Source organism: Coregonus clupeaformis, chromosome 8, assembly GCF_020615455.1.
Source record: "Coregonus clupeaformis isolate EN_2021a chromosome 8, ASM2061545v1, whole genome shotgun sequence".
In the NCBI taxonomy this organism is placed as follows: domain Eukaryota; kingdom Metazoa; phylum Chordata; class Actinopteri; order Salmoniformes; family Salmonidae; genus Coregonus; species Coregonus clupeaformis.
In genome coordinates this window covers 28,666,857-28,693,728 of record NC_059199.1, presented here as the reverse complement: position 1 = coordinate 28,693,728, position 26,872 = coordinate 28,666,857, and the positions used below count along the sequence as shown (strand labels likewise).

Genomic DNA, 26,872 nt, shown 5'->3' with positions numbered 1-26,872 from the left:
GTTTAATGGCACAGGCAGGGAGCCCAGCCAACAGCGAGTTGCAGTAATCCAGACGGGAGATGACAAGTGCCTGGATTAGGACCTGTGCCGCTTCCTGTGTAAGGCAGGGTCGTACTCTCCGAATGTTGTAGAGCATGAACCTGCAGGATCGGGTCACCGCCTTGATGTTAGCGGAGAACGACAGGGTGTTGTCCAGGGTCACGCCAAGGCTCTTCGCACTCTGGGAGGAGGACACAACGGAGTTGTCAACCGTGATGGCGAGATCATGGAACGGGCAGTCCTTCCCCGGGAGGAAGAGCAGCTCCGTCTTGCCAGGGTTCAGCTTGAGGTGGTGATCCGTCATCCATACTGATATGTCTGCCAGACATGCAGAGATGCGATTCGCCACCTGGTTATCAGAAGGGGGATATGACAGAGCCAAGTGACTTGGTGTATAGAGAGAATAGGAGAGGGCCTAGAACTGAGCCCTGGGGGACACCAGTGGTGAGAGCACGTGGTGCGGAGACAGATTCTCGCCACGCCACCTGGTAGGAGCGACCTGTGAGGTAGGACACAATCCAAGAGTGAGCCGCGCCGGAGATGCCCAACTCGGAGAGGGTGGAGAGGAGGATCTGATGGTTCACAGTATCAAAGGCAGCAGATAGGTCTAGAAAGATATAGAGGTAAATTGCATTATGGCTAAGCATGGACATGCCAAACATTGTCAATAAGCAAGATTAAATTAATTATTGATAAGGCCTAAAAAGAGAACGAATAATTTGAATCAAAACGAAACAACAACTTGTTTTAAATAGGCTGTCACACTTACAGGCACCATCATTTCTCCCCGTGGGCATATAATATTGAAACAACACAGACTATGAATGGTTTTACGCACATCCAAACTTTTCACAGTAGCTGGACAAAGATCCAATATAAATAGTAAGGGAGAATGTCCACTCCCTGTTATACTGCTCCCAAGTAGGCCTAAGTTTTATGAACATAATCGGAACAATCTTACCGATCAGATTGCATTCACACATCTCCAGAAGTTGCATTGCAAGCACGACATGGACGTTGTCACCATAACACCAGGAAGGTGAATCATTCTAATAAGTTTGGTTGTAATAAAATCTTACAAAAAACAAGCAATCCGTAAATAAAAAAATTATATTAACAACAACAACAATAAATCAAATCAAATTGTATTTCTCACATGCGCCGAATACAACAGGTGTTGACCTTACAGTGAAATTCTTACTTACAAGCCCTTAACCAACAATGCAGTTTTAAGAAAAATAAGTGTTAAGTAAAAAATAGATAAGTAATTTTTTATTTTTATTTTTTATGAATAAATAAATAAATAAAAATAAATGACAAATAATTAAAGAGCAGCAGTAAAATAACAGTAGCGAGGCTATATACAAGGGGTACCGGTACAGTGTCAATGTGCGGGGGCACAGGTTAGTCGAGGTAATTGAGGTAATGTGTACATGTAGGTAGAGTTAAAGTGACTATCCATAGATAGTAAACAGGGGGGGGACAATGCAAATAGTCTGGGTAGCCATTTGATTAGCTGTTCAGGAGTCTTATGGCTTGGGGGTAGAAGCTGTTAAGAAGCCTTTTGGACCTAGACTTGTCGCTCCGGTATCGCTTGCCGTGCGGTAGCAGAGAGAACAGTCTATGACTAGGGTGACTGGAGTTTTTGACAATTTGTAGGGCCTTCCTCTGACACTGCCTGGTATAGAGGTCCTGGATAGCAGGAAGCTTGGCCCCATTGATGTACTGGGCCGTACGCACTACCCTCTGTAGTGCCTTGCGGTCAGAGGCCGAGCAGTTGCCATACCAGGCAGTGATGCAACCAGTCAGGATGCTATCGATGGTGCAGCTGTAGAACTTTTTGAGGATCTGTGGACCAATGCCAAATATTTTCAGTCTCCTGAGGGGGAATAGGCTTTGTCGTGCCCTCTTCACGACTGTCTTGGTGTGTTTGGACCATGATAGTTTGTTGGTGATGTGGACACCAAGGAACTTGAAGCTCTAAACCTGCTCCACTACAGCCCCGTCGATGAGAATGGGGGCGTGCTCGGTCCTCCTTTTCCTGTAGTCCACAATCATCTCCTTTTTCTTGATCACGTTGAGGGAGAGGTTGTTATCCTGGCACCACACGGCCAGGTCTCTGACCTCCTCCCTATAGGCTGTCTCATCGTTGTGGAGATCAGGCCTACCACTGTTGTGTCGTCGGCAAACTTAATGATGGTGTTGGAATCGTGCCTGGCCATGCAGTCATGGTGAACAGGGAGTACAGGAGGGGACTGAGCACGCACCCCTGAGGGGCCCCCGTGTTGAGGATCAGCGTGGCAGATGTGATGTTAATTACCCTTACCACCTGGGGGTGGCCCGTCAGGAGGTCCAGGATCCAGTTGCAGAGGGAGGTGTTTAGTCCTAGGGTCCTTAGCTTAGTGATGAGCTTTGAGGGCACCATGGTGTTGAACGCTGAGCTGTAGTCAATGAATAGCATACTCACGTAGGTGTTCCTTTTGTCCAGGTGGGAAAGGGCAGTGTGGACCGCAATAGAGATTGCATCATCTGTGGATCTGTTAGGTTGGTATGCAAATTGAAGTGGGTCTAGGGTTTCTGGGACTATGGTGGCCTGCTTGAAACATGTTGGTATTACAGACTCACTCAGGGACAGGTTGAAAATGTCAGTGAAGACACTTGCAAGTTGGTCAGCGCATGCTCTGAGTACACGTCCTGGTAATCCGTCTGGCCCTGCGGCCTTGTGAATGTTGACCTGTTTAAAGGTTTTACTTACATCGGCTACGGAGAGCGTGATCACACAGTCGTCCAGAACAGCTGACGCTCTCATGCATGCTTCCGTGTTGCTTGCCTCGAAGCAAGCATAGAAGTAATTTAGCTCGTCTGGTAGGCTCGTGTCACTGGGCAGCTCGCGGCTGTGCTTCCATTTGTAGTCTGTAATAGTTTGCAAGCCCTGCCACATCTGACGAGCGTCGGAGCCGGTGTAGTACGATTCAATCTTAGTCCTGTATTGACGCTTTGCCTTATAAGCGTCCGGGTTAGAGTCCCGCTCCTTGAAAGTGGCAGCTCTACCCTTTAGCTCAGTGCGGATGTTGCCTGTAATCCATGGCTTCTGGTTGGGGTACGTACGGTCACTGTGGGGACGACATCATCGATGCACTTATTGATGAAGCCAGTGACTGATGTGATGTACTCCTTAATGTCATCGGAAGAATCCCGGAACATATTCCAGTCTGTGCTAGCAAAACAGTCCTGTAGCTTAGCATCTGTGTCATCTGACCACTTCTTTATTGACCGAGTCACTGGTGCTTCCTGCTTTAGTTTTTGCTTGTAAGCAGGAATCAGGAGGATATAATTATGGTCAGATTTGCCAAATGGAGGGTGAGGGAGAGCTTTGTATGCGTCGCTGTGTGTGGAGTAAAGGTGGTCTAGAGTTTTTTTCCTCTGGTTGCACATTAAACATGCTGGGAGAAATTAGGTAAATTAGGTTTCCCTGCATTTAAATCCCCGGCCACTAGGAGTGCCGCCTCTGGATGAGCTTTTTCCTGTTTACTTATGGCCTTATTCAGCTCATTGAGTGCAGTCTTAGTGCCAGCATCGGTTTGTGGGGGTAAATAGACAGCCACGAAAAATATAGATGAAAACTCTCCTGGTAAATAATGTGATCTACAGCTTATCATGAGATACTCTACCTCAGGCGAGCAAAACCTTGAGATTTCCTTATTATTAGATTAGATTTACAAATATACACAGACCGCCACCCCTTGTCTTACCGGAGGCGGCTGTTCTATCTTGCCGATGCAGCGTAAACCCCGCAAGCTGTATGTTATCCATGTTGTCATTCAGCCACGACTCGGTGAAACATAAGATATTACAATTTTTAATGACCCATTGGTAGGATATTCGTGATCGTAGCTCGTCTATTTTGTTATCCAATGATTGTACGTTGGCTAATAGGACTAATGGTCCGTCGGATCCTTACAAGACACCCCGACCCACGTCCCCGATATCTCCGATGATGGGGATTTGGGCCTTGTCCGGTGTCTGAAGTAAATCCTTCGCGTCTGACTAGTTTAAGAAAAAATCTTCGTCCAGTACGATGTGAGTAATCACTGTCCTGATATCCAGAAGCTATTTTCGGTCAAAAGAGACGGTAGCAGGGACATTATGTACAAAATAAGTTACAAATAACGCGTAAAAACACACACAATAGCACAATTGGTTAGGAGCCCGTAAAACGGCAGCCATATCCTCCGGCACCATTATACCCTGTAATTATACATGTCAAATGTAATGATATCAAAATGTAATGATATCATAAAATCACCAGGATAATAAAGACACGCATTGCTGTTGAACCAGCCTTCGTTATAATAGGCCTAAGGTAGGGCTTGGGTTTTGAACATATAAAATGGAAAACAAGCAATTTTTACAGGTTACAGATAACTTCTAAATACGAGGTTCACCGGTATTCACCGAAGGTTCTCATCTCTCGTTTCATGATGGGCATGGACACATAGCCTACATCATGGAGGGGGTTTAACGCATGTCCAAAATGGGACCTGCATGGCTAAAATAATGTGGGCCTGCCTACAATGCATAGATAAAAAGGGAATGTCAGCTCATTGTTTTACTCCTTTAAAACTTCATATTTTAATGCTTTGGTGATTAAGATTTATTTCCTAAGGAGCCTAACCCTTTTTTGACAGCCTTGACTACTTTGCGATTACATTTGGCAAACCCCAAAAAAGCCTTAATTGAGAGGAGGGGAGGCTATGCTTGGTTTTTAATAAAATATATATATTTTTAAAGACAAAAAAAAGGTTTTCATGTTTCTAAATACGAAGTATACAGGCACAAAAAGCACATTAGGCTACTCTTGTTCCATACACATATGGGCAGTGTGCGTCACGGCTGGATAGGCTGCGTTTCTGCTGTCAGAATTCATACCATAACCAACTGCGTTACCGCTAAAACCAGCTTTTCGTTGGTCTTAAATATCCCTATCAGTGCTGCCTGAAATTAACTTTGGATCATGTTTTTAAGGACACACCTCAAATATTTCCACCCAGCCCATCTGAGCGCAAGCGAGCTGATACAGTGCATTCGGAAAGTATTCAGACCGCTTGACTTTTTCCACATTTTGTTACGTTACACCCTTATCATTAACACAAAATACCTCTTAATGGCCAAGTGAAAAAAGGTTTTTAGAAATTTCGGCAAATGTATTAAATATAAAAAACAGAAATACCCTTTGCTATGAGACCCGAAATTGAGCTCAGTTGCATCCTGTTTCCATTGATCATCCTTGAGATGTTTCTACAACTTGATTGGAGTCCACCTGTGGTAAATTCAATTGATTGGACATGATTTGGAAAGGCACACACCTGTCTATATAAGCTCAGAGACAGAATTGCGTCGGGGCACAGATCTGGGGAAGGGTACCAAAACATTTCTGCAGCATTGAAAGTCCCCAAGAACACAGTGTCCTCCATCATTCTTAAAAGGCAGTAGTTTGGAACCACGAAGACTCTTCCTAGAGCTGACCGTCCGGCCAAACTGAGCAATCGGGGGAGAAGGGCCTTGGCCAGGGAGGTGACCAAGAACCCGATGGTCACTCTGAAAGAGCTCCAGAGTTCCTCTTTGGAGATAGGAGAACCTTCCAGAAGGACAACCATCTCTGCAGCACTCCACCAATCAGGCCTTTATGGTAGAGTGGCCAGACGGAAGCCACTCCTCAGTAAAAGGTACATGACAGCCCGCTTGGAGTTTGCCAAAAGGCACCTAAAGGACTCTCAGACAATGAGAAACAAGTTTCTCTGGTCTGATGAAACCAAGATTGAACTCTTTGGCCTGAATGCCAAGCGTCATGTCTGGAGGAAACCTGGCACCATCCCTACGGTGAAGCATGGTGGTGGCAGCATCATGCTGTGGGATTTTTTTTCCAGGGGCAGTTACTAGAAGAATAGGATCGAGGGAAGGATGAATGGAGCAAAGTTCAAAGAGATCCTTAATGAAAACCTGCTCCAGAGCGCTCAGGACATCAGACTGGGGCAAAGGTTCACCTTCCACAAGGCAAAGACCCTAAGCACACAGACAAGACAATGCAGGAGTGGCTTTGGGACAAGTCTCTGAATGTCCTTGAGTGGCCCAGCCAGAGCCCGGACTTGAACCCGATCGAACATCTCAGGAGAGACCTGAAAATAGCTCTGCATCCAATCCATCCAATCTAACAGAGCTTGAGAGGATCTGCAGAGAAGAATGGGAGAAACTCCCCAAATACAGATGTGCCAAGCTTGTAGCATCATACCCAATAATACTCGAGGCTGTAATCGCTGCCAAAGGTGCTTCAACAAAGTACTGAGTAAATGGTCTGAATACTTATGTAAATGTGACATTTCAGTATTTTTTTTTTAATGCATTAGCAAAAAATTCTAAAAACCTGTTTTTGCTTTGTCATTATGGGTTATTGTGTGTGGATTGATGAGGGAAAAAAACGATTTAATCAATTTTAGAATAAGGCTGTAACGTAACAGAATGTGGAAAAAGTCATGGGGTCTGAATACTTTCCGAATGCACTGTATAAGACAGTTAAATAGCCGAACATGGCGTTAGGGCTGGAAAATGCCAGTGAGCCTGTTTTTACATGATGAAATTACAAACCACTGTGCGTTTGACACTAGCGCTGCCTTAACGCCAGCCGAAAATAGAGCCCTCTGTAGATAAAACAAATGGTATTTGCTATGCTGACACTGATAACTTACAATATAAACTGTGTGTGTTAGGTACATATTCGCCCTGCAAATCCACAATCACAGAGATTGTGTTCTATTGACTATCACAAAAAGAAGTGTTCAGCTGACCAAATCTGTGCCAAAAGGTAAAGGACCAATGGCATAGTATACAATTTTGCATGCTTGCTACAGCTGAACAAGGGACATACAATTATGGTATCTATACAGATTCATGAGACAACACCAAATCAATTATAGGGATTTGCTGTCCAATTTGGGGAACATAACTTTGTAGGACTTTGTAGGACTCTGCTCTGCAGGACCAGCTACTGTCCCACCAAAGACAGGCACCTGCTGGGCGATGGGCGACCCTCACTACCGCACGTTCGACGGCCACTATTACAACTTCATGGGCAACTGCACCTACACCATGACTAAGAACTGCCATGTTGACAAGGATCACCCAGCCTTTGAGGTGCAGGCCAAGAATGTGGAGGACCGTGCAAACTCGCAGGTCACCTCAGTGGGAATGGTCACCGTCAAGGTTTACGGTGTCAACATTGACATTGTCAGCTCTGAATTTGGTCTTGTCCGAGTAAGTGGATTCACAAGTTGTCTACCTATGTTATCTGTTCAACAACCCTTGTCTTTGTTTGGTGTATCTGTATAAATTATTTTTCTACTGTGGTTTGATTTCATTCCAGATTAACTTCCAGTTATGGAATCTCCCCATCAGTTTAGAGAATGGCAAAGTGAAACTCTCCCAGAGTGGATTTTCAGTTGTCATGGAGACAGACTTTGGTCTGATGGTGCAGTATGATTGGCTAAAGTACCTGGTGGTGACTATGCCTGGGAGCCTGGCAGGCAAGGTGTGTGGCATGTGCGGCAACTTCAATGGCAAACAGGATGACGAACTCACCATTCCCAGTGGCTCCCTTGCCAGTAATGTTGTGGCACTAGGCAAGAGCTGGAGGGTATCAGACAAGGGAGGTGATGCCTACTGCAGAGATGAGTGCACAGGCCAATGTGAGAACTGTGAGAGCAGCTTGGTTAAGCACTTAGAAGGGGAGATATTTTGCACCTTTCTCACAGACATCATGAATGAACCCTTCAAAAACTGCCACACCACCATCGACCCCAAGATCTTACATGAGAACTGCTTGTATGACCTTTGTCGGGGCGAGATCATGAAGACGTACCTGTGTGACACCCTGCAGGTGTACACCGATGCCTGCCAGAGGGCTGGGATCGAAGTGTACAACTGGAGGGGCATTGCCCATTGCCGTGAGTAACCAGCAAAGATAACTGATCATTTTCAGGAGGATAAGAGCATAAAGGACTGCAATACTTTATTTCCCCTTTCACATGTTGTAAAACTGAGTGTGGTCTGTGGTCTTTTCCCCCAGCCAAGCCTGAATGCCCAGAGAACAGTCACTATGAGTTCTGTGGAAGCGCCTGCCCTGCCACTTGTGAAGACCCAAATGCTCCCTCCAAATGCAAAGCCAGCTGTGTGGAGGCCTGTACCTGTGACGAGGGCCACCTGCGCAGTGGGAACAAGTGTGTGCCTAAGTCCCAATGTGGCTGCCAGTACAAAGGCCACTATGTGGAAGCCGGAACATCTTTCTGGGGGGATGAGAACTGTACCAAACGCTGTAACTGCAGCTCCACTGGTGAGAGAGTTGAGAGCCAGGTGGCCAGTTGTCCACTTGGACAGCAGTGCCAGGTGGTTGATGGCATAAGAGGCTGCTACCCTACAACCTTTTCCACATGCATGGTGTCTGGTGATCCACATTACCACACCTTCGATGGACAACGCTACAATTTCCAGGGCACCTGTGTGTATCAGATGGCGAGTGTCTGCTCCAATGACAGTACCCTGGAGCACTTTAGTGTTGCCATACAGAACGATGGGCGAGATAAAAAGGTGGGGTCCATCACCAAGCTGGTAGAGGTCAAGGTCTATGGGTACACGATTGTCATCAGCAAAGAGCACCCAGGTTTTGTGATGGTAAGAAATTACTTATAATAAAAATCGTATAGTTTCGATTACAATGCCTTCAGAAAATATTCATACCCCTTGACTTATTCCACATTTTGTTGTGTTACAGACAGAATTCAAAATGGATTAAATTGTGTTTTTTTCCTCACTTATCTACACACAATACCCCATAATGACAAAGTGAAAACATGTTTTTAGAATGTCTTGAAAATGTCTTGAAAATTAAGTACAGAAATATCTGATTTATTCAAACCCGTGAGTCAATTCAGGTTAGAATCACCTTTGGCAGTGATTACAGCTGTGAGTATTTCTGGGTAAGTCTCTAAGAGCTTTGCACACCTGGATTGTACAATATTTGCAATAATATTTTTGAAATTCTTCAAGCTCTGTCAAAGTTGGATGTTGAGCATTGCTAGATAGCCATGTTCAAGTCTTGCTATAGATTTTCAAGCTGATTTAAGTCAAAACTATAACCAGGCCACTCAGGAACATTCAATGTTGTCTTGGTAAGGAACTCCAATGTATATTTGGCCTTGTCTTTTAGGTTATTGTCATGTCCTGCTGAAAGGTGAATTTGTCTCCTAGTGTCTGTTGGAAAGCAGACTGAACCAGGTGATCCTTTAGGATTTTGGCTTTGCCTAGCTCTATTCCGTTTATTTTTATCCTAAAAAACTCCCTAGTCCTTGCAGATGACAAGAATACCCATAATATGAGGCAGTCACCACCATGCTTGAAAATATGAAGAGTGGTACTCAATGATGTGTTGTGTTGGATTTGCCCCAAACATAACACTTTGTATTCAGGACATAAAGTAAATTTCTTTGCCACATTTTTTGCTGTTTTACTTTAGTGCCTTATTGCAAACAGGATGCATGTTTTGCTATATTTTTTATTCTGTACAGGATTCCTTCTTTTCACTCTGTCAATTAGGTAAGTATTGTGAAGTACTGTAACTACAATGTTGTTGATCCATCCTCAGTTTTCTCCTATCACAGCCATTAAACTCTGTAACTGTTTTAAAGTCTCCATTGGCCTCATGGTGAAATCCCTGAGCGGTTTCCTTCCTCTCCAGCAATTGAGTTAGGAAGGACGCATGTATCCTTGTAGTGACTGGGTCTATTGATACACCATCCAAAGTGTAATTCATAACTTCACCATGCTCAAAGGGATATTGAATGTCTGCCTTTTTCTTTTGTGTAACAACAGTTGCCCTTCTTTGCGAGGGATTGGAAAACCTGCCTGGTCTTTGTGGTTGAATCTGTGTTTAAAATTCACTGCTCGACTGAGGGACCTTACAGATAATTGTATGTGTGGGGTACAGAGATGAGGTAGTCTTTCAAAAATCATGTTTAAACAATTCCATATGTTAGCTTAGTAGAAGCCTTTTAGAGGTTAAACACTATTATTGCACTATCCATGCAACTTATGTGAGTTGTTAAGCACAGTTTTACTCCTGAACTTATTTAAGCTTGCCATAAAAAATGGGTTGAATTCTTATTGACTCAAGACATTTCAGATTTAATTTTTTTATTAATTTATAAAAATGTCAAAAATATATTTATTTAATCCGTTTTAAATTCAGGCTGTAACACAACAAAATGTGGAAAAAGTCAAAGGCACTGTATATGTTAAAAAGGTCAACACTGAGGTTAACTGAACCATTATTCCTCTACTTTTGTGTTCTCCTTCAAAGGTGAATGGTGAACTCGTGAATCTTCCCGTAAAACTCAACAAACTGCACATATACAAGGGTGGTTGGTTCGCTGTGATCGAGACTGACTTTGGGGTGAAAGTGTCCTATGACTGGAACAGCGTAGCAACAGTCACTGTCCCCAGCACTTATGCAAATGCAATGTGCGGCATGTGTGGCAACTACAACCACAATCCAAACAACGACATGCAGATGAAGGATGGAAGGCAGGCTGCCACTGCAGAGGAGCTTGGTCAGAGCTGGAGATTAACAAAGATCCCTGGTTGTGTGAACGGCTGCAAAGAACCATGTCCTGACTGTAGCATCACCCAGAGGGATCAGTACATGACAAACAAGTACTGCGGCCTCATCAGCGACCCAACAGGCCCCTTTCGTGACTGTCACTCCAAGGTGGACCCCATGGGTTTCGTCCAAGACTGTCTGTATGATGTCTGTCTGTACCAGGGAAACAGAAACATGCAGTGCAATACCCTAACTGCCTACACAGCTGCCTGCCAGGAGAAAGGGGCCATGGTCTACTCCTGGAGGTCGGATAAATTCTGTGGTATGGACGTTTGATTGATTGTTTTTTTTTTTACAAATTACATTTCAGGTAATTGAGATGGTGAATATGCATTTACATTTTGCAAATGTAAATTCTCGTAGATGCCCAGTGCCCTGCGAACAGCCACTATAGGCTTTGTGCCCAGGGCTGTTCAGCCACATGTCAGAGCCTGTCAGCACCCACTGGCTGTGAAGCTCTGTGCAAAGAGGGATGTGCCTGTGATGCTGGCTTCCTTCTCAGTGGAGACCAATGTGTACATCTCTCCCAGTGTGGTTGTCTGCACGAAGGGAGATACTACAAAAATGGACAAGTCTTCTACCCCAACGAACTCTGTCAGCAAGAATGCACATGCAATGGCACGGTAGGGATAATGAATGGCAGAAAAATAGGACTTTCCTTTCTATAATTGAGTGTAAACCCTTATAAACGTGTATTAACATCTTGTGTACAAAATAATTGAACTGTTATTTTTAGATGAAGTGTCAGAACTTTTCCTGTGGACCCAACGAGAAGTGTGAGGTGAAGAACGGAGTCAGGGCTTGCCAGGCTGTTGGAAAGGGAGTTTGTTCCATCTCAGGCGACCCACATTACAACACCTTTGACAACAGCACCTATGACTTCCAAGGCACCTGCACCTACACTGCAGCTAAAGCCTGCCATCTGGAAGGCACACACCTCAACCCCTTCTCTGTAGTGGTGGAGAATGAGAAGTGGTATGCTATGTCATCAGCTCCAAAGGTGTCCGTTGCCAAGCTTTTGGCTGTAGAAGTCTATGGTAACATCCTAATTCTACGCAGGAACCAAATCGGAATGATCATGGTATGTATATGATTTTTTTTTTCATCATGTGTCTGTGTTCCATTAATGATCCCCCCCCCCCAAAAAAAAAGTCTGGATGACTGACACATCCATACAAAAACATCACACAAATTGTGAGTTTAAATGCAGCCCAGAAATGAGTGAGAATGAGATGAGAATCTGTTTTGAATGAGAATCTCTTTTGAATCAAACACAACATGTCTTCCCCAGGTGAACGGCGTCCTGACTAACCTCCCAGTGAGCCTAAACAACGGTGCAGTTCAGATTTATCAGGACGGCTCGAATGATGTCATATTGACAGACTTCGGCCTAAGAGTTACCTATGACCTTGTGTACCACGTCACCGTCACCGTCCCTGGCAACTACAGAGGCAAGACCTGTGGTCTGTGTGGCAATTTCAATGGTAACAAGAATGATGAGTTCCTGCTACCTGGTGGACAGATGGTCAAAGACGTCAACTCTTTTGGGGCGGCCTGGAAGGTCAGCATGCCTGGGGTGGTTTGTGAGGACGGCTGCAGCGGAGACTTCTGTCCGAAGTGTAACTCTAAGAAGAAAGCAGTGTTTGGTGCTGACTGTGGTATCATCACGGATCCTAAAGGACCCTTTGCCTCCTGCCACCATGAGATAGACCCAGCCTCTTACTTCAGAGACTGCCTCTTTGACGTCTGTATGGCTGAGGGAGATCGTAATATGCTTTGCCACAGTGTTGCTGCTTACATGTTAGACTGTCAGGACTTTGGTGTAAAGATCGAAAGCTGGAGATCACCAACCTTTTGCCGTAAGTAGGTTAGGGGGTTTTCTGACGCTAGACCAAGTTTTCTACAACTCTCTCAGGCTGGTCTCATAGAGTAGACGTAACATAGTAAATGAAAAGGACACTCAAATTAGTATGATATGTTACGTTTGGTATGGTTACATAAGAAAGAAGGTTATTTAAGGCAAAAACAAAAGGACGGTGGGTTGGGTTGGTTGGGTTGGTTGGGTTGGATGGGTGGGTGGGTGTATAATGCGAACGTATAGCATGCGTGTTCGAATCTCATCACAGACAACCCTTCCCCTAACCTTAACCCTTTAACCTAACTCCTACGCCTAACCCTAACCTATAACCTATCCTTAATCCCTAGCCAAGCTAATATTAGCCACCTAGCTAACTTTAGCCAACTAGCAATCTAGCTAACCTTAGCCACGACAAATTGGAATTCGTAACATATCATACCTATTGCAAATTCTTAACATATGTGACTCGTTTCAGGAAACTAGGCATATGTCGCGCTTTACTACTTCACAGGAGAGCCAACCTTCCCACTAGCCATGATTGGCTGAGATAATGAGTGGGCTGGAAATGCCGAGAGATGAGTTCAGATGGGTCTGCCATGTAGCATGCTTCTGTCTATAATATGAGCTGGTCAGTATGTGTAGGTAATCCTTTCTAACATGGCTTTTTTGAAAGATATCACGTATTAGAACTGCATAAGTGTTGCTCTCCACTTTCTGGAAGACCGAGTTTTGAAATCAGTGGAATTAGAGTATGATAGCTAAGGAGATGCAAATATGTAGACGGAGTCGAAAAGAGAACACACAGAAGGCTGTTGTATAAAACACCTGTCTCCAGATTACATCTTCAAACTAAGGGCAACTATGGCATCCGTGACAGAGAGGGAGAAGTGTCCATCCATGTATAAAGGTAAGAGAGTCTAGCTAGCTACAATTTAAGATATTACACGTTTCTGGCTAGCTAGCTAACGTTACGTGTATGATCTGTGTAATAATATTATTCGTATCTCAGAGCCATTTGCATTGCTAGTTATAGCCTAATGTTAGCTAGCTAGGCAAAAAAGCGTGATTCAATTGTTGCCAGCAGCACAGTTGCAGTCACCAACACTCTGGATAACATAAAAACTGCCTAACCAGCTCTGCTAGGGCAAGTAAAATGGTCAGAGTGAGCTGTTCTCTCATTTGTGTCTGGAAGTAGCTAGCAAGCTAGCCAACGTTAGCCAGTTAGCTTGGGTGCTTGACTGCTGTTGTTAGGATAGAACGCTCGGATCAACCCTACTTTTCGGCCAGAGCGTCCAGTGTGCGCTCTGAACGCTCCGAAAGGGAAACACACTGAATTTACGAACGGCCAATCTGACAACGCTCAGAGTTTACGAACGCACCCATAGTATAAGCCAGCCTTTAGTCTTGAAATCTTTGGTTGTTTAGCCTCACCTGTGAATCCTTAAAGAGATGGGTGGGGCTAAAGCTTAAAAGGGTGTGAACGATGCTGAATGGGTGTAGACAAAGAAGCGCTCTCCAGTGGGTACCAAAACATTCAAGGGCCATTTTCTCAAAAGTGAGGTTACAAGTTTATCAACTTTCAAAGCAGAATTACTTTCCCATTGTTCCTCAACTGTAGTGTATGATATACAATTTTCTAGCTCTGAGTCTCAACTTCTATCCAATGTAAAAAACACAATTTCAAATTTTGCTACATAAGACCGAATCAAGCCGGTCGGTCAGATATTGTACGAATTAAAATTCGTAACATATCATGCGAAATGTAATTCGTAACATATAATACGAAATGGATGGTGGACTTCCACAAATACATACATACCATACCAAACGTACAACATTTGAGTTTCTCTTATTTTCGTTTACTATGTTACGTCTACCCATGAGTCCAGGTTGACTCTCTGCAAATCAGTCCAGTCATAACTTTATTTCGGTTTTCACATTCGGATAACCTAATATTTAAAGTCATAATTAAGAGCCATGTTCATGCAAAAGGACTAAATTAGAGTTATCTTCTCATATGTCCACAGCATTCTCCTGTTCTGCCAACAGCCACTACCAAACCTGTGCTGAAACCTGTGCAACTCCATGTCCCGGCCTATCTGACACCATCAACTGTCCCACCACCTGTGCTGAGGGATGTGCCTGCGACAAAGACTTCTACTTCAATGGTACCGGCTGTGTTAGCTGGGACCAGTGCAGCTGCTATGCTGGTGGACACACCCTTAAGGTAGGGGCACTGCAAGCTGGATACTAAAATTATACTTTGAGCATTATTTGAAATGTTATGTGAAAAATGTCAATTATTTGAAATGTTCAGCTGGAACTGAACCTGGTCATGAACTTCAGATCTACAGTACCAGTCAAAAGTTTGGACACACCTACTCATTCAAGGGTTTTTCATAATTTTTTACTATTTTCTACATAGTAGAATAATAGTGAAGACATCAAAACTATGAAATAACACATATGGGAATCATGTAGTAACTAAAAACGTGTTAAACAAATCAAAATACATTTTAGATTTTAGATTCTTCAAAGTTGCCACCCTTTGCCTTGATGACAGCATTGCACACTCTTGGCATTCTCTCAACCAGCTTCATAAGGAATGCTTGCTGTTTGGGGTTTTAGGCTGGGTTTCTGTATAGCACTTTGTGACATCTGCTGATGTAAAAAGGGCTTTATAAATAAAATGTGATTGATTGATTGATTGAATGCTTTTCCAACAGTCTTGAAGGAGTTCCCACATACGCTGAGCACTTGTTGGCTGCTTTTCCTTCACTGTGGTCCAACTCATCCCAAAACATCTCAATTGCATTGAGGTTGTGTGATTGTGGAAGCCAGGTCATCTGATGCAGCACTCCATCACTCTCCTTCTTGGTAAAATAGCCCTTACACAGCCTGGAGGTGTGTTTTGGGTCATTGTCCTGTTGAAAAACAAATGATAGTCCCACTAAGCACAAACCAGATGGGATGGCGTATCGCTGCAGAATACTGCGGTAGCCATGCTGGTTAAGTGTGCCTTGAATTCTAAATAAATCACTGACAGTGTCAACAGCAAAGCACCCCCACATCATCACACCTCCTCCTCCATGCTTCACGGTGGGAACCACACATGCGGAGATAATCCGTGCAACTACTCTGCGTCTCACAAAGACACGGCTGTTGGAACCAAAAATCTCAAATATGGACTCATCAGACCAAAGGACAGATTTCCACCGGTCTAATGTCCATTGCTCGTGTTTCTTGGCCCAAGCAAGTCTCTTCTTCTTATTTGTGTCCTTTAGTAGTGGTTTCTTTGCAGCAATTCGACCATGAAGGCTTGATTCACGCTGTCTCCTCTGAACAGTTGATGTTGAGATGTGTCTATTACTTGAACTCTGTGAAGCGTTTATTTGGGTTGAAATCTGAGGTGCAGTTAACTCTAATGAACTTATCCTCTGCAGCAGAGGTAACTCTGGGTCTTCCATTCCTGTGGCGGTCCTCAAGTTTCATCATAGCGCTTGATGGTTTTTGCGACTGCACTTGAAGAAACGTTCTCGAAATGTTCTGGATTGACTGACCTTCATGTCTTAAAGTAATGATGGACTGTCGTTTCTCTTTGCTTATTTAAGCTGTTCTTGCCAGAATATGGACTTGGTCTTTTACCAAATAGGGCTATCTTCTGTATACCCCCCCCCCACCCACCCACCCACCCACCCACATTGTCACAACACAACTGATTTGCTCAAACGCATTAAGAAAGAAATTCCACAAATTAACTTTTAACAAGACACACCTGTTAATTAAAATGCATTCCAGGTGACTACCTCATGAAGATGGTTGAGAGAATGCCAAGAGTGTGCAAAGCTCTCATCAAGGCAAAGGGTGGCTACTTTGAAGAATCTCAAATATAAAATATATTTTGATTTGTTTAACACTTTTTTGGTTACTACATGATTCCATATGTGTTATTTCATAGTTTTGATGTCTTCACTATTATTCTACAACGTAGAAAATAGTACAAATAAAGAAAACCCCAGAAACAAGTAGGTGTGTCCAAACTTTTGACTGTTACTGTATGTATTTTGGAGAGTTGTCTGTGACTCAAACTTGGATGTGTAAAAGTCTCAATGATATGTGTCTGGGATGTTTTTAGATAGGGGAATCCCTGATTTCAGACGACTGCTTTGCGGTCCACATCTGCCAGAAATCTGGAGTTGTTTTGTCACAGTCTATGGCGTGCCAGGGAGAAGAGAGCTGTCAGATCAAGGAAGGTCTACGGGGATGCTATCCACTTAATGCAGGGGTACATGGCTGAGTAAGTAGTTTCTGACTTCCCCCAATGGTGAGCCACTTCACCATGTAATATGATTGTGAACCTAACCATCAATATATGAGACTGTGTGTCAAATAATGGTGTTTGTAGGGTATCAGACTTGAAATGATTTTAACTTCCATAATGAAGATTTGAAAGTTAAAGCCCACAGTATCTTTTGAAAACTTAGCAGCAGGTGTTAGCATTCATGCTTACATGACAGATTCCAGTGGGAAATAAAATTATATGCACTCACAACACCTTTCCCCTTCTCTTTTACAGTGATATGTGAGAAACTGACCACGCTACAACTGAATAACATTCTGCTATTGGAGAATCCCAGCAAAAATACACATTACTTAAATTAATATGATCATTTGTCAATGATTTGTAACAAACAGTAATTACAATATTTGTAGAAGAATGCCATTTTCTGCCAAACCCTCACCTCAGATTTTTAAAACAATTCCAGAAAGTGATTTGGAATGGTCAAATCATTACAATGGTAATCAAGTCAAACAATTGCTTATCTCATTATAGGTTAGAAATTAGATGTTAAATATTTTCTATGTAATAGAAAGTATTAAGCTGTATTTGCTGGATTAATTATCTGTACATGTAATTTGCTATCTAAATTATACTGAATTATGAATTAAAGTGTTGTGATAAAGTATCCTTTCGAATATGCATTCTTGTTAATAAAGAAGACATGAAATATTCCTTCATAAATGTGTACAGTGCATTCGGAAAGTATGCTGACCCCTTCCCCTTTTCCACACTTTATTACATTACAGCCTTATTCTAAAATGGATTAAGTAAATGTTTTCCTCATCAATCAACACACAATACCCCATAACAACAAAGCAAAAAGGTTTTTAGAATCTTTTGCAAATTTATACCAAATAAAATAACAAAATACCTTATTTACATAAGTATTCAGATGCTTTGCCGTTAGACTCGAAATTGAGTTCAGGTGCATCCTGTTTCCATTGATCATCCTTGAGATGTTTCTACAACTTGATTGGAATCCACCTGTGGTAAATTCAATTAATTGGACATGATTTGGGAAGGCACACACCTGTTTATATAAGGTCCCACAGTTGACAGTGCATGTCAGAGCCATGATGTCGAAGGAATTGTCCATAGAGCTTCGAGACAATTGAGCTCCGAGACAGGATGGTGTCGAGGCACAGATCTGGGCAAGGGTACCAAAAAATGTCTGCAGCATTGAAGGTCCCCAAGTACACAGTGGCCTCCATCATTCTTAAATGGAATTAGTTTGGAACCACCAAGACTCTTCCTAGAGCTGACCGCCCAGACAAACTGAGCAATCGGGGGAAAAGGGCCTTGGTCAGGGAGGTGACCAAGAGTCCAATGGTCACTCTGACAGAGCTTCAGAGTTCCTCTATGGAGATGGGAGAACCTTTCAGAAGGACAACCATCTCTGCAGCACTCCACCAATCAGGCCTTTATGGTAGAGTGGCCAGACGGAAGCCACTCTTCAGTAAAAGGCACATGACAGCCCGCTTGGAGTTTGCCAAAAGCCACCTACAGGACTCTCAGACCATGAGAAACAAGATTCTCTGGTCTGATGAAACCAAGATTGAACTCTTTGGCCTGAATGCCAAGCGTCACGTCTGGAGGAAACCTGGCATCATCCCTAAGGTGAAGAATGGTGGTGGCAGCATCATGCTGTGGGATGTTTTTCAGCGGCAGGGACTGGGAGACTAGTCAGGATTGAGGGAAAGATGAACGGAGCAAAGTACAGAGAGATCCTTGATGGAAACCTGCTCCAGAGCGCTCAGGACATCAGACTGGGGCAAAGGTTCACCTTCCAACAGGACAATGACCCTAAGTACACAGCCAAGACAACGCAGGAGTGGCTTCGGGACAAGTCTCTGAATGTCCTTGAGTGGCCCAGCCAGAGCCCGGACTTGAAACCAATTGAACATCTCTGGAGAGACCTGAAAATAGCTGTGCAGCGATGCTCCCCATCCAACCTGACAGAGCTTGAGAAGATCTGCAGAGAAGAATGGGAGAAACTTCCCAATTACAGGTGTGCCAAGCTTGCAGCGTCATACCCAAGAAGGCTTGAGGCTGTAATCGCTGCCAAAGGTGCTTCAACAGTTAATGTTTTTATAAATTTGCTAAAATGTATAAAAAAACTGTTTTTGCTCCGTCATTATGAGGTATTGAGTGTAGATTGATGAGGAAATAAAACAAATTAATCCATTATAGAATAAGGCTGTAATGTAAGAAATAGTGGAAAAGTCAAGGGATCTGAATTCTTTCTGAATGCATTGTATATTACATAAAGGATATAATTATCACGATCGCTGACAGATGCGGATCAAGGCGCAGCGTGATAGGTGTACATACTTTATTAAGTGTACACAACAAGAACCAAAACAACAAAACGATACGTGAAGTCCTAGGTCATAACACAAACCTTACGGAACAAGATCCCACAAAATAACAGTGCCAAACAGGCTGCCTAAGTATGGTCCCCAATCAGAGACAACAAGCTACAGCTGCCTCTGATTGGGAACCACCCTGGCCAACATAGATACAGTGGGGAGAACAAGTATTTGATACACTGCCGATTTTGCAGGTTTTCCTACTTACAAAGCATGTAGAGGTCTGTCATTTTTATCATAGCTACACTTCAACTATGAGAGACGGAATCTAAAACAAAAATCCAGAAAATCACATTGTATGATTTTAAAGTAATTAATTTGCATTTTATTGCATGACATAAGTATTTGATACATCAGAAAAGCAGAATTTAATATTTGGTACAGAAACCTTTGTTTGCAATTACAGAGATCATACGTTTCCTGTAGGTCTTGACCAGGTTTGCACACACCGCAGCAGGGATTTTGGCCCACTCCTCCATACAGACCTTCCCAGATCCTTCAGGTTTCGGGGCTGTTGCTGGGCAATACGGACTTTCAGCTCCCTCCAAAGATTTTCTATTGGGTTCAGGTCTGGAGACTGGCTAGGCCACTCCAGGACCTTGAGATGCTTCATACGGAGCCACTCCTTAGTTGCCCTGGCTGTGTGTTTTGGGTCTTTGTCATGCTGGAAGACCCAGCCACGACCTATCTTCAATGCTCTTACTGAGGGAAGGAGGTTGTTGGCCAAGATCTCGCGATACATGGCCCCATCCATCCTCCCCTCAATACGGTGCAGTCGTCCTGTCCCCTTTGCAGAAAAGCATCCCCAAAGAATGATGTTTCCACCTCCATGCTTCACGGTTGGGATGGTGTTCTTGGGGTTGTACTCATCCTTCTTCTTCCTCCAAACACGGCGAGTGGAGTTTAGACCAAAAAGCTATATTTTTGTCTCATCAGACCACATGACCTTCTCCCATTCCTCCTCTGGATCATCCAGATGGTCATTGGCAAACTTCAGACGGGCCTGGACATGCGCTGGCTTGAGCAGGGGGACCTTGCGTGCGCTGCAGGATTTTAATCCATGACGGCGTAGTGTGTTACTAATGGTTTTCTTTGAGACTGTGGTCCCAGCTCTCTTCAGGTCATTGACCAGGTCCTGCCGTGTCGTTCTGGGCTGATCCCTCACCTTCCTCATGATCATAGATGCCCCACGAGGTGAGATCTTGCATGGAGCCCCAGACCGAGGGTGATTGACCGTCATCTTGAACTTCTTACATTTTCTATTAATTGCGCCAACAGTTGTTGCCTTCTCACCAAGCTGCTTGCCTATTGTCCTGTAGCCCATCCCAGCCTTGTGCAGGTCTACAATTTTATCCCGGATGTCCTTACACAGCTCTCTGGTCTTGGCCATTGTGGAGAGGATGGAGTCTGTTTGATTGAGTGTGTGGAGAGGTGTCTTTTATACAGGTAACGAGTTCAAACAGGTGCAGTTAATACAGGTAATGAGTGGAGAACAGGAGAGCTTCTTAAAGAAAAACTAACAGGTCTGTGAGAGCCGGAATTCTTACTGGTTGGTAGGTGATCAAATACTTATGTCATGCAATAAAATGCAAATTAATTGCTTAAAAATCATACAATGTGATTTTCTGGATTTTTGTTTTAGATTCCGTCTCTCACAGTTGAAGTGTACCTATGATAAAAATTACAGACCTCTACACGCTTTTTAAGTAGGAAAACCTGCAAAATCGGCAGTGTATCAAATACTTGTTCTCCCCACTGTATACACGAACTAGAACACAAACCTAGAAAACTAAACAATAGAAAATCCACACCCTGGCTCAACATTTAATAGTCACCAGAGCCAGGGCGTGACAATAATGCTGTGGTGACCAGTAAAATACAAGCTTGTTCCTTGTTCATATAAAACATTCACAATGTAATACAGTCACTAGTGAAAGTCTGCACACCCCTTGCACAGTCTTTACATTTTTGCTGCCTTAAAAGTACATATAAAAAGGGATTAAATATGTGAATGAAAAGTATTTATTTTTCCTAATTAATAATAATTGTAAAACAAGATGTCTTGATTGCTTATGTCTTAAAGGGAAACTTCAAAATGTTTCTACTTAATATTCATAATCTCCAGAACCACCCCAAGATGTGAACATGGTGCGTTTCTATGTATTGTAGTAAAAAAGATAGAGGAAGATAAGCGTTTCCAATGACATCATCGGTGTGCATCGTGTGATTTTGACCAATTATGAGTAGGCATTGCTTACTAATTGCCTACGAATTGTCTACTAATTGGTTGATGATGTCATAGAGAAAGATAAGTGTTTCCAATCTTTTTCACTACAAAAGATAGAAACGCACCATTTACACATACACTACCGTTCAAAAGTTTGGGGTCACTTAGAAATGTCCTTGTTTTTGAAAGAAAAACAATTTTTCTGTCCATTAAAATAACATCAAATTGATCAGAAATACAGTGTAGACATTGTTAATGTTGTAAATGGCTATTGTAGCTGGAAACGGCTGATTTTCTATGGAATATCTACATAGGCATACAGAGGCCCATTATCAGCAACCATCAGTCCTGTGTTCCAATGCCACGTTGTGTTTGCTAATCCAAGTTTATCATTTTAAAAGGCTTATTGATCATTAGAAAACCCTTTTGCAATTATGTTAGCACAGCTGAAAACTGTTGTGCTGATTAAAGAAGCAATGAAACTGGCCTTCTTGAGACTAGTTGAGTATCTGGAGCATCAGAAATTGTGGGTTCGATTACAGGCTCAAAATGGCCAGAAACAAAGAACTTTCTTCTAAAACTCGTCAGTCTATTCTTGTTCTGAGAAATGAAGGCTATTCCATGCGAGAAATTGCCAAGAAACTGAAGATCACGTACAACGCTGTGTACTACTCCCTTCACACAAAAACTCTGGAAGAACTTTTAATAAGTATAGTGATACAGTTCTACGACATACTTGGCGACCACGAACAGGGACTGGAAACAGAGACCACAGGGGTGCTGCGCCATCTGGAGGAGGCTGGACGAATCACACACAAAAATACAGTGGCCACTTTTAATAGGGGTAAGCAACGTTCTTACTTTTAACATAGAAATCGTGTGATTCGCTCAAGCTGATTCTGAAGGTCAGGTACCGGTTGGTCTCTCCAGTATTAAGGGCTAAATTTAGGAAAAGTACAGAGTTTATGTTGGAATGAGAAATAAGCATGCATGCAATGTTATTGATTGTTAAATATTGTTGATAATTGTAAATAAGTTTAAATCCTGTGGATACCGCTTTGGAGAGCTAAGGTTAGCACTCCAGAGGGCTGAAAGGGCAGGTGGCTAGCCAATACGTGAATAGGTGCCTATGGTTACCGCTCTAACGTGGAGATCATTGTTAGAGGCTGCTCGGGTAGGCTGTACATAAGACTGAGAGAGTTCTGCTCATCCTGTGGTGGTGATGCAATAATTAGACAGGGCCATTAAATGAAGAAGTAGGTCATCCTGAGTAGGTGACACCATAAATTGGAAGTAGCGCTGGTCATCCAGAGTAGGTGAACAGTTGTGAAATAGCCATAAGGGCTTCAAAATATGGAGAAAGCGTTAAATAGAGTAGGTCTGCTCATCTCGTGCGGGTGAATGGTTTGCTTGAGCGGCTGTGATTCATTCAATTGTGATTAAGTTGTATGTTTCATCTGTCTCATTCAGGTTGCTCATTTGGTCGGCTTGATCAATGTGTTTGATTCAATTGTTTTATCTGACTCGTTTTGTACAAGACTGGTTTATTGGACCTGCTTGGGTTTGCGAAAGCAACTCTTTCATCTTGGTCAACTGGTCTGACTCAATTCGTGCATTCAATCTGTCGAAGTCACTCGATTGTTCATCTGATGTATTTGTTCAATTCGTCTGATTCATTTGTTCGTCCTGCTGGTCGTTCTGTCTGATTCATTTAAGCACAAGTGGCTGCTTATCTGTGTGGGTGATCAGAAAATAACAAGAAACCCTGCAAATAATAGCCTTTTCTGTGTTGAGGAAGTGTCAGGAAAGGGACTATATTTTAGGTCGCTTGAAGCTTCTATCTCTGGTGGAGAAAGAGTGTGCCCAATCTCACATTAGGAAGAGAAAATAATTGGTGCATGGATATTCATTGATAAACTGAGTGTGGAAAATTCACATTACCAGGAGGGGTAGAATAACTCCTGTTGGAGGAACAGGTCACGTGTACGTACCGGTGTGGTTGTATGACGTCTACACATTGTGTTTCGGCCAATCTTTTAGGGTAGGTTTCGGACATTATATTTTGAAATTTAGAGGTGATTTAGGATTAAAATTAAAAGGTCAAATTGACCATAGTAAAATGATAAATGTGATAGGGTTAACATTCCAAATTTGGGCCTTTTATAGAAGAAAATATTCCTGCAGGTTATACAAATAGTGATTAAGCGTGTTTGAAAAAAACATTGTGTGATTGTGATATGAGAGTGGCATAAATGTGGAAAATAAGTCACAATCTGAAGTTTGAATAATAAGATATAGAAGTGTACTGTGAGGGAAAAAAGAATTTGATCCCCTGCTGATTTTGTATGTTTGCCCACTGACAAAGACGTGATCAGTCTATAATTTTAATGGTAGGTTTATTTCAACAGTGAGAGACAGAATAACAACTAAAACATCCAGAAAAACGCATGTCAAAAATGTTATGAATTCGTTTGCATTTTAATGAGGGAAATAAGTATTTGACCCCCTCTCAATCAGAAATATTTCTGGCTCCCAGGTGTCTTTTATACAGGTAACGAGCTGAGATTAGGAGCACACTCTTAAAGGGAGTGCTCCTAATCTCAGTTTGTTACCTGTATAAAAGACACCTGTCCACAGAAGCGATCAATCAACCAGATTCCAAACTCTCCAACATGGCCAAGACCAAAGAGCTCTCCAATGATGTCAGGGACAAGATTGTAGACCTACACAAGGCTGGAATGGTCTACAAGACCATCACCAAGCAGCTTGGTGAGAAGGTGACAACAGTTGGTGCGATTATTCGCAAATGGAAGAAACACAAAAGAACTGTCAATCTCCCTCGGCCTGGAGCTCCATGCAAGATCTCACCGCGTGGAGTTGCAATGATCATGAGAACGGTGAGGAATCAGGCCAGAACTACACAGGAGGATCTTGAAAATGATCTCAAGGCAGCTGGGACCATAGTCACCAAGAAAACAATTGGTAACACACTACGCCGTGAAGGACTGAAATCCTGCAACGCCCGCAAGGTCCCCCTGCTCAAGAAAGCACATATACAGGCCCGTCTGAAGTTTGCCAATGAACATCTGAATGATTCAGAGGAGAACTGGGTGAAAGTGTTGTGGTCAGATGAGACCAAAATCGAGCTCTTTGGCATCAACTCAACTCGCCGTGTTTGGAGGAGATGGAATGCTGCCTATGACCCCAAGAACACCATCCCCACCGTCAAACATGGAGGTGGAAACATTTATGCTTTGGGGGTGTTTTTCTGCTAAGGGGACAGGACAACTTCACCGCATCAAAGGGACGATGGACGGGGCCAAGAACCATCAAATCTTGGGTGAGAACCTCCTTCCCTCAGCCAGGGCATTGAAAATGGGTCGTGAATGGGTATTCCAGCATGACAATGACCCAAAACACACGGCCAAGGCAACAAAGGAGTGGTTCAAGAAGAAGCACATGAAGGTCCTGGAGTGGCCTAGCCAGTCTCCAGACCTTAATCCCATAGAAAATCAGTGGAGGGAGCTGAAGGTTTGAGTTGCCAAACGTCAGCCTCGAAACCTTAATGACTTGGAGAAGATCTGCAAAGAGGAGTGGGACAAAATCCCTCCTGAGATGTGTGGAAACCTGGTGGCCAACTACAAGAAACATCTGACCTCTGTGATTGCCAACAAGGGTTTTGCCACCAAGTTGTAAGTCATGTTTTGCAGAGGGGTCAAATACTTATTTCCCTCATTAAAATGCAAATCAATTTATAACATTTTTGACATGCTTTTTTCTGGATTTTTGTTGTTGTTATTCTGTCTCTCACTGTTCAAATAAACCTACCATTAAAATTATAGACTGATCATGTCTTTGTCAGTGGGCAAACGTACAAAATCAGCAGGGGATCAAATACTTTTTTCCCTCACTGTATATGATAATTTTATATATGTTTGGACAAAAAGCTTTGATATAATGTTATCTTTGGGTTCCGTACAACACTGCCCATCATAGAATATCGCGGGATGGTATTGAGAGTAAGATGTTAGTTTAGGTTGTAGTGAGCTGCCTTTTACTGAGTAGTGGCTTCCGTCTGGCCACTCTAGGCCTGATAGATGGAGTGCTGCAGAGATACAGTTGAAGTCGTATGTAAACTTCTGACCCACTGGGAATCTGATGAAAGAAATAAAAGCTGAAATAAATAATTCTCTCTACTATTATTCTGACATTTCACATTCTTAAAATAAAGTGGTGATCCTAACTGACCTAAGACAGGGACATTTTACTACGATTAAATGTCAGGAATTGTGAAAAACTGAGTTTTAATGTATTTGGCTAAGGTGTATGTAAACTTTTTCAGAGGAGTGGCTTCCGTCTGGCCACTCTACCATAAAGGCCTGATTGGTGGAGTGCTGCAGAGATGGTTGTCCTTCTGGAAGGTTCTCCCATCTTCACAGAGTAACTCTGGAGCTTTGCTAGAGTGACAATTGGGTTCTTGGTCACCTCCCTGACCAAGGCCCTTCTCCCCCGTTTGCTCAGTTTGTCTGGGCGGCCAGCTCTAGGAAGAGTCTTGGTGGTTCCAAACTTCTTCCATTTAAGAATGATGGAGGCCACTGTGTTCTTGGGGACCTTCAATGATTCAGAAATTTTTTGGTACCCTTCCCTAGATCTGTGCCTGAACACAATCCTGTCTTGGAGCTCTACGGACAATTCCTTCGACTTCATGGCTTGGTTTTTGCTCTGACATGCACTGTCAACTGTGGGACCTTATATAGACAGGTGTGTGCCTTTCCAAATAATGTTCAATCAATTGAATTTACCACAGGTGGACTCCAATCAAGTTGTAGAAACATCTCAAGGATGATCAATGGAAACAGGATGCACCTGAGCTCAATTTAGTGTCTCAAAGGGTCTGAATACTTATGTAAATAAGGTATTTCTGTTTTTCAAAAAAAATCTAAAAACCTGTTTTCGCTTTGTCATTATGCTGTATTGTGGTAGCTTGATGTGGATTATTTTTTTAAATCAATTTGAGAATATGGCTGTAACGTAATAAAATGTGGGGTCTGAATACTTTCCGAATGAACTGTACATAATCAACTATTTTCTATAACCTGTGTCTAATGTAATCCCCTATGCGGAACATATTAAAAGACCATGGAATTAATTATCATCTGGAGAAGTACAATAGAGAGACTATATCAGTTCATGATGGTTTTGTTGTAGATATTTTAATGTTTGTTTTTTACAGAATAATTTCACAAAATGTAATTGTTTGGTAGGAATAGAATTAAAGACTGATTCTCTATCAGATGCAGATTAGTCTGGGTAATTAAAGTGGAACTGACAG

The 26,872-nt window shown here is 42.8% G+C and overlaps 1 protein-coding gene across 1 annotated transcript; it reads left to right on the top strand.

Annotated features, from left to right (window-relative positions):
• Window positions 1–7,113: 7,113 nt before the first annotated feature.
• LOC121572468 (IgGFc-binding protein-like) lies at window positions 7,114–17,491 on the top strand. Its single transcript, XM_041884539.1, has 10 exons — window positions 7,114–7,347; window positions 7,457–8,036; window positions 8,159–8,760; window positions 10,445–11,006; window positions 11,108–11,367; window positions 11,481–11,825; window positions 12,036–12,603; window positions 14,630–14,829; window positions 16,738–16,899; window positions 17,179–17,491. Exons 1-9 carry the CDS (start codon window positions 7,114–7,116, stop codon window positions 16,897–16,899), a joined length of 3,513 nt encoding a protein of 1,170 aa, XP_041740473.1. The 3' UTR covers window positions 17,179–17,491.
• Window positions 17,492–26,872: the final 9,381 nt, after the last annotated feature.

Bases quoted from the DNA above. Each gene is read 5' to 3' on its own strand.
- LOC121572468 (XM_041884539.1), top strand. From the start codon at position 7,114: ATGGGCGACCCTCACTACCGCACGTTCGACGGCCACTATTACAACTTC. The intron at 11,007-11,107 runs GTATGGACGTTT...AAATTCTCGTAG, and splicing joins GAGGTCGGATAAATTCTGTG to ATGCCCAGTGCCCTGCGAAC. The intron at 14,830-16,737 runs GTAGGGGCACTG...GGATGTTTTTAG, and splicing joins CTGGTGGACACACCCTTAAG to ATAGGGGAATCCCTGATTTC.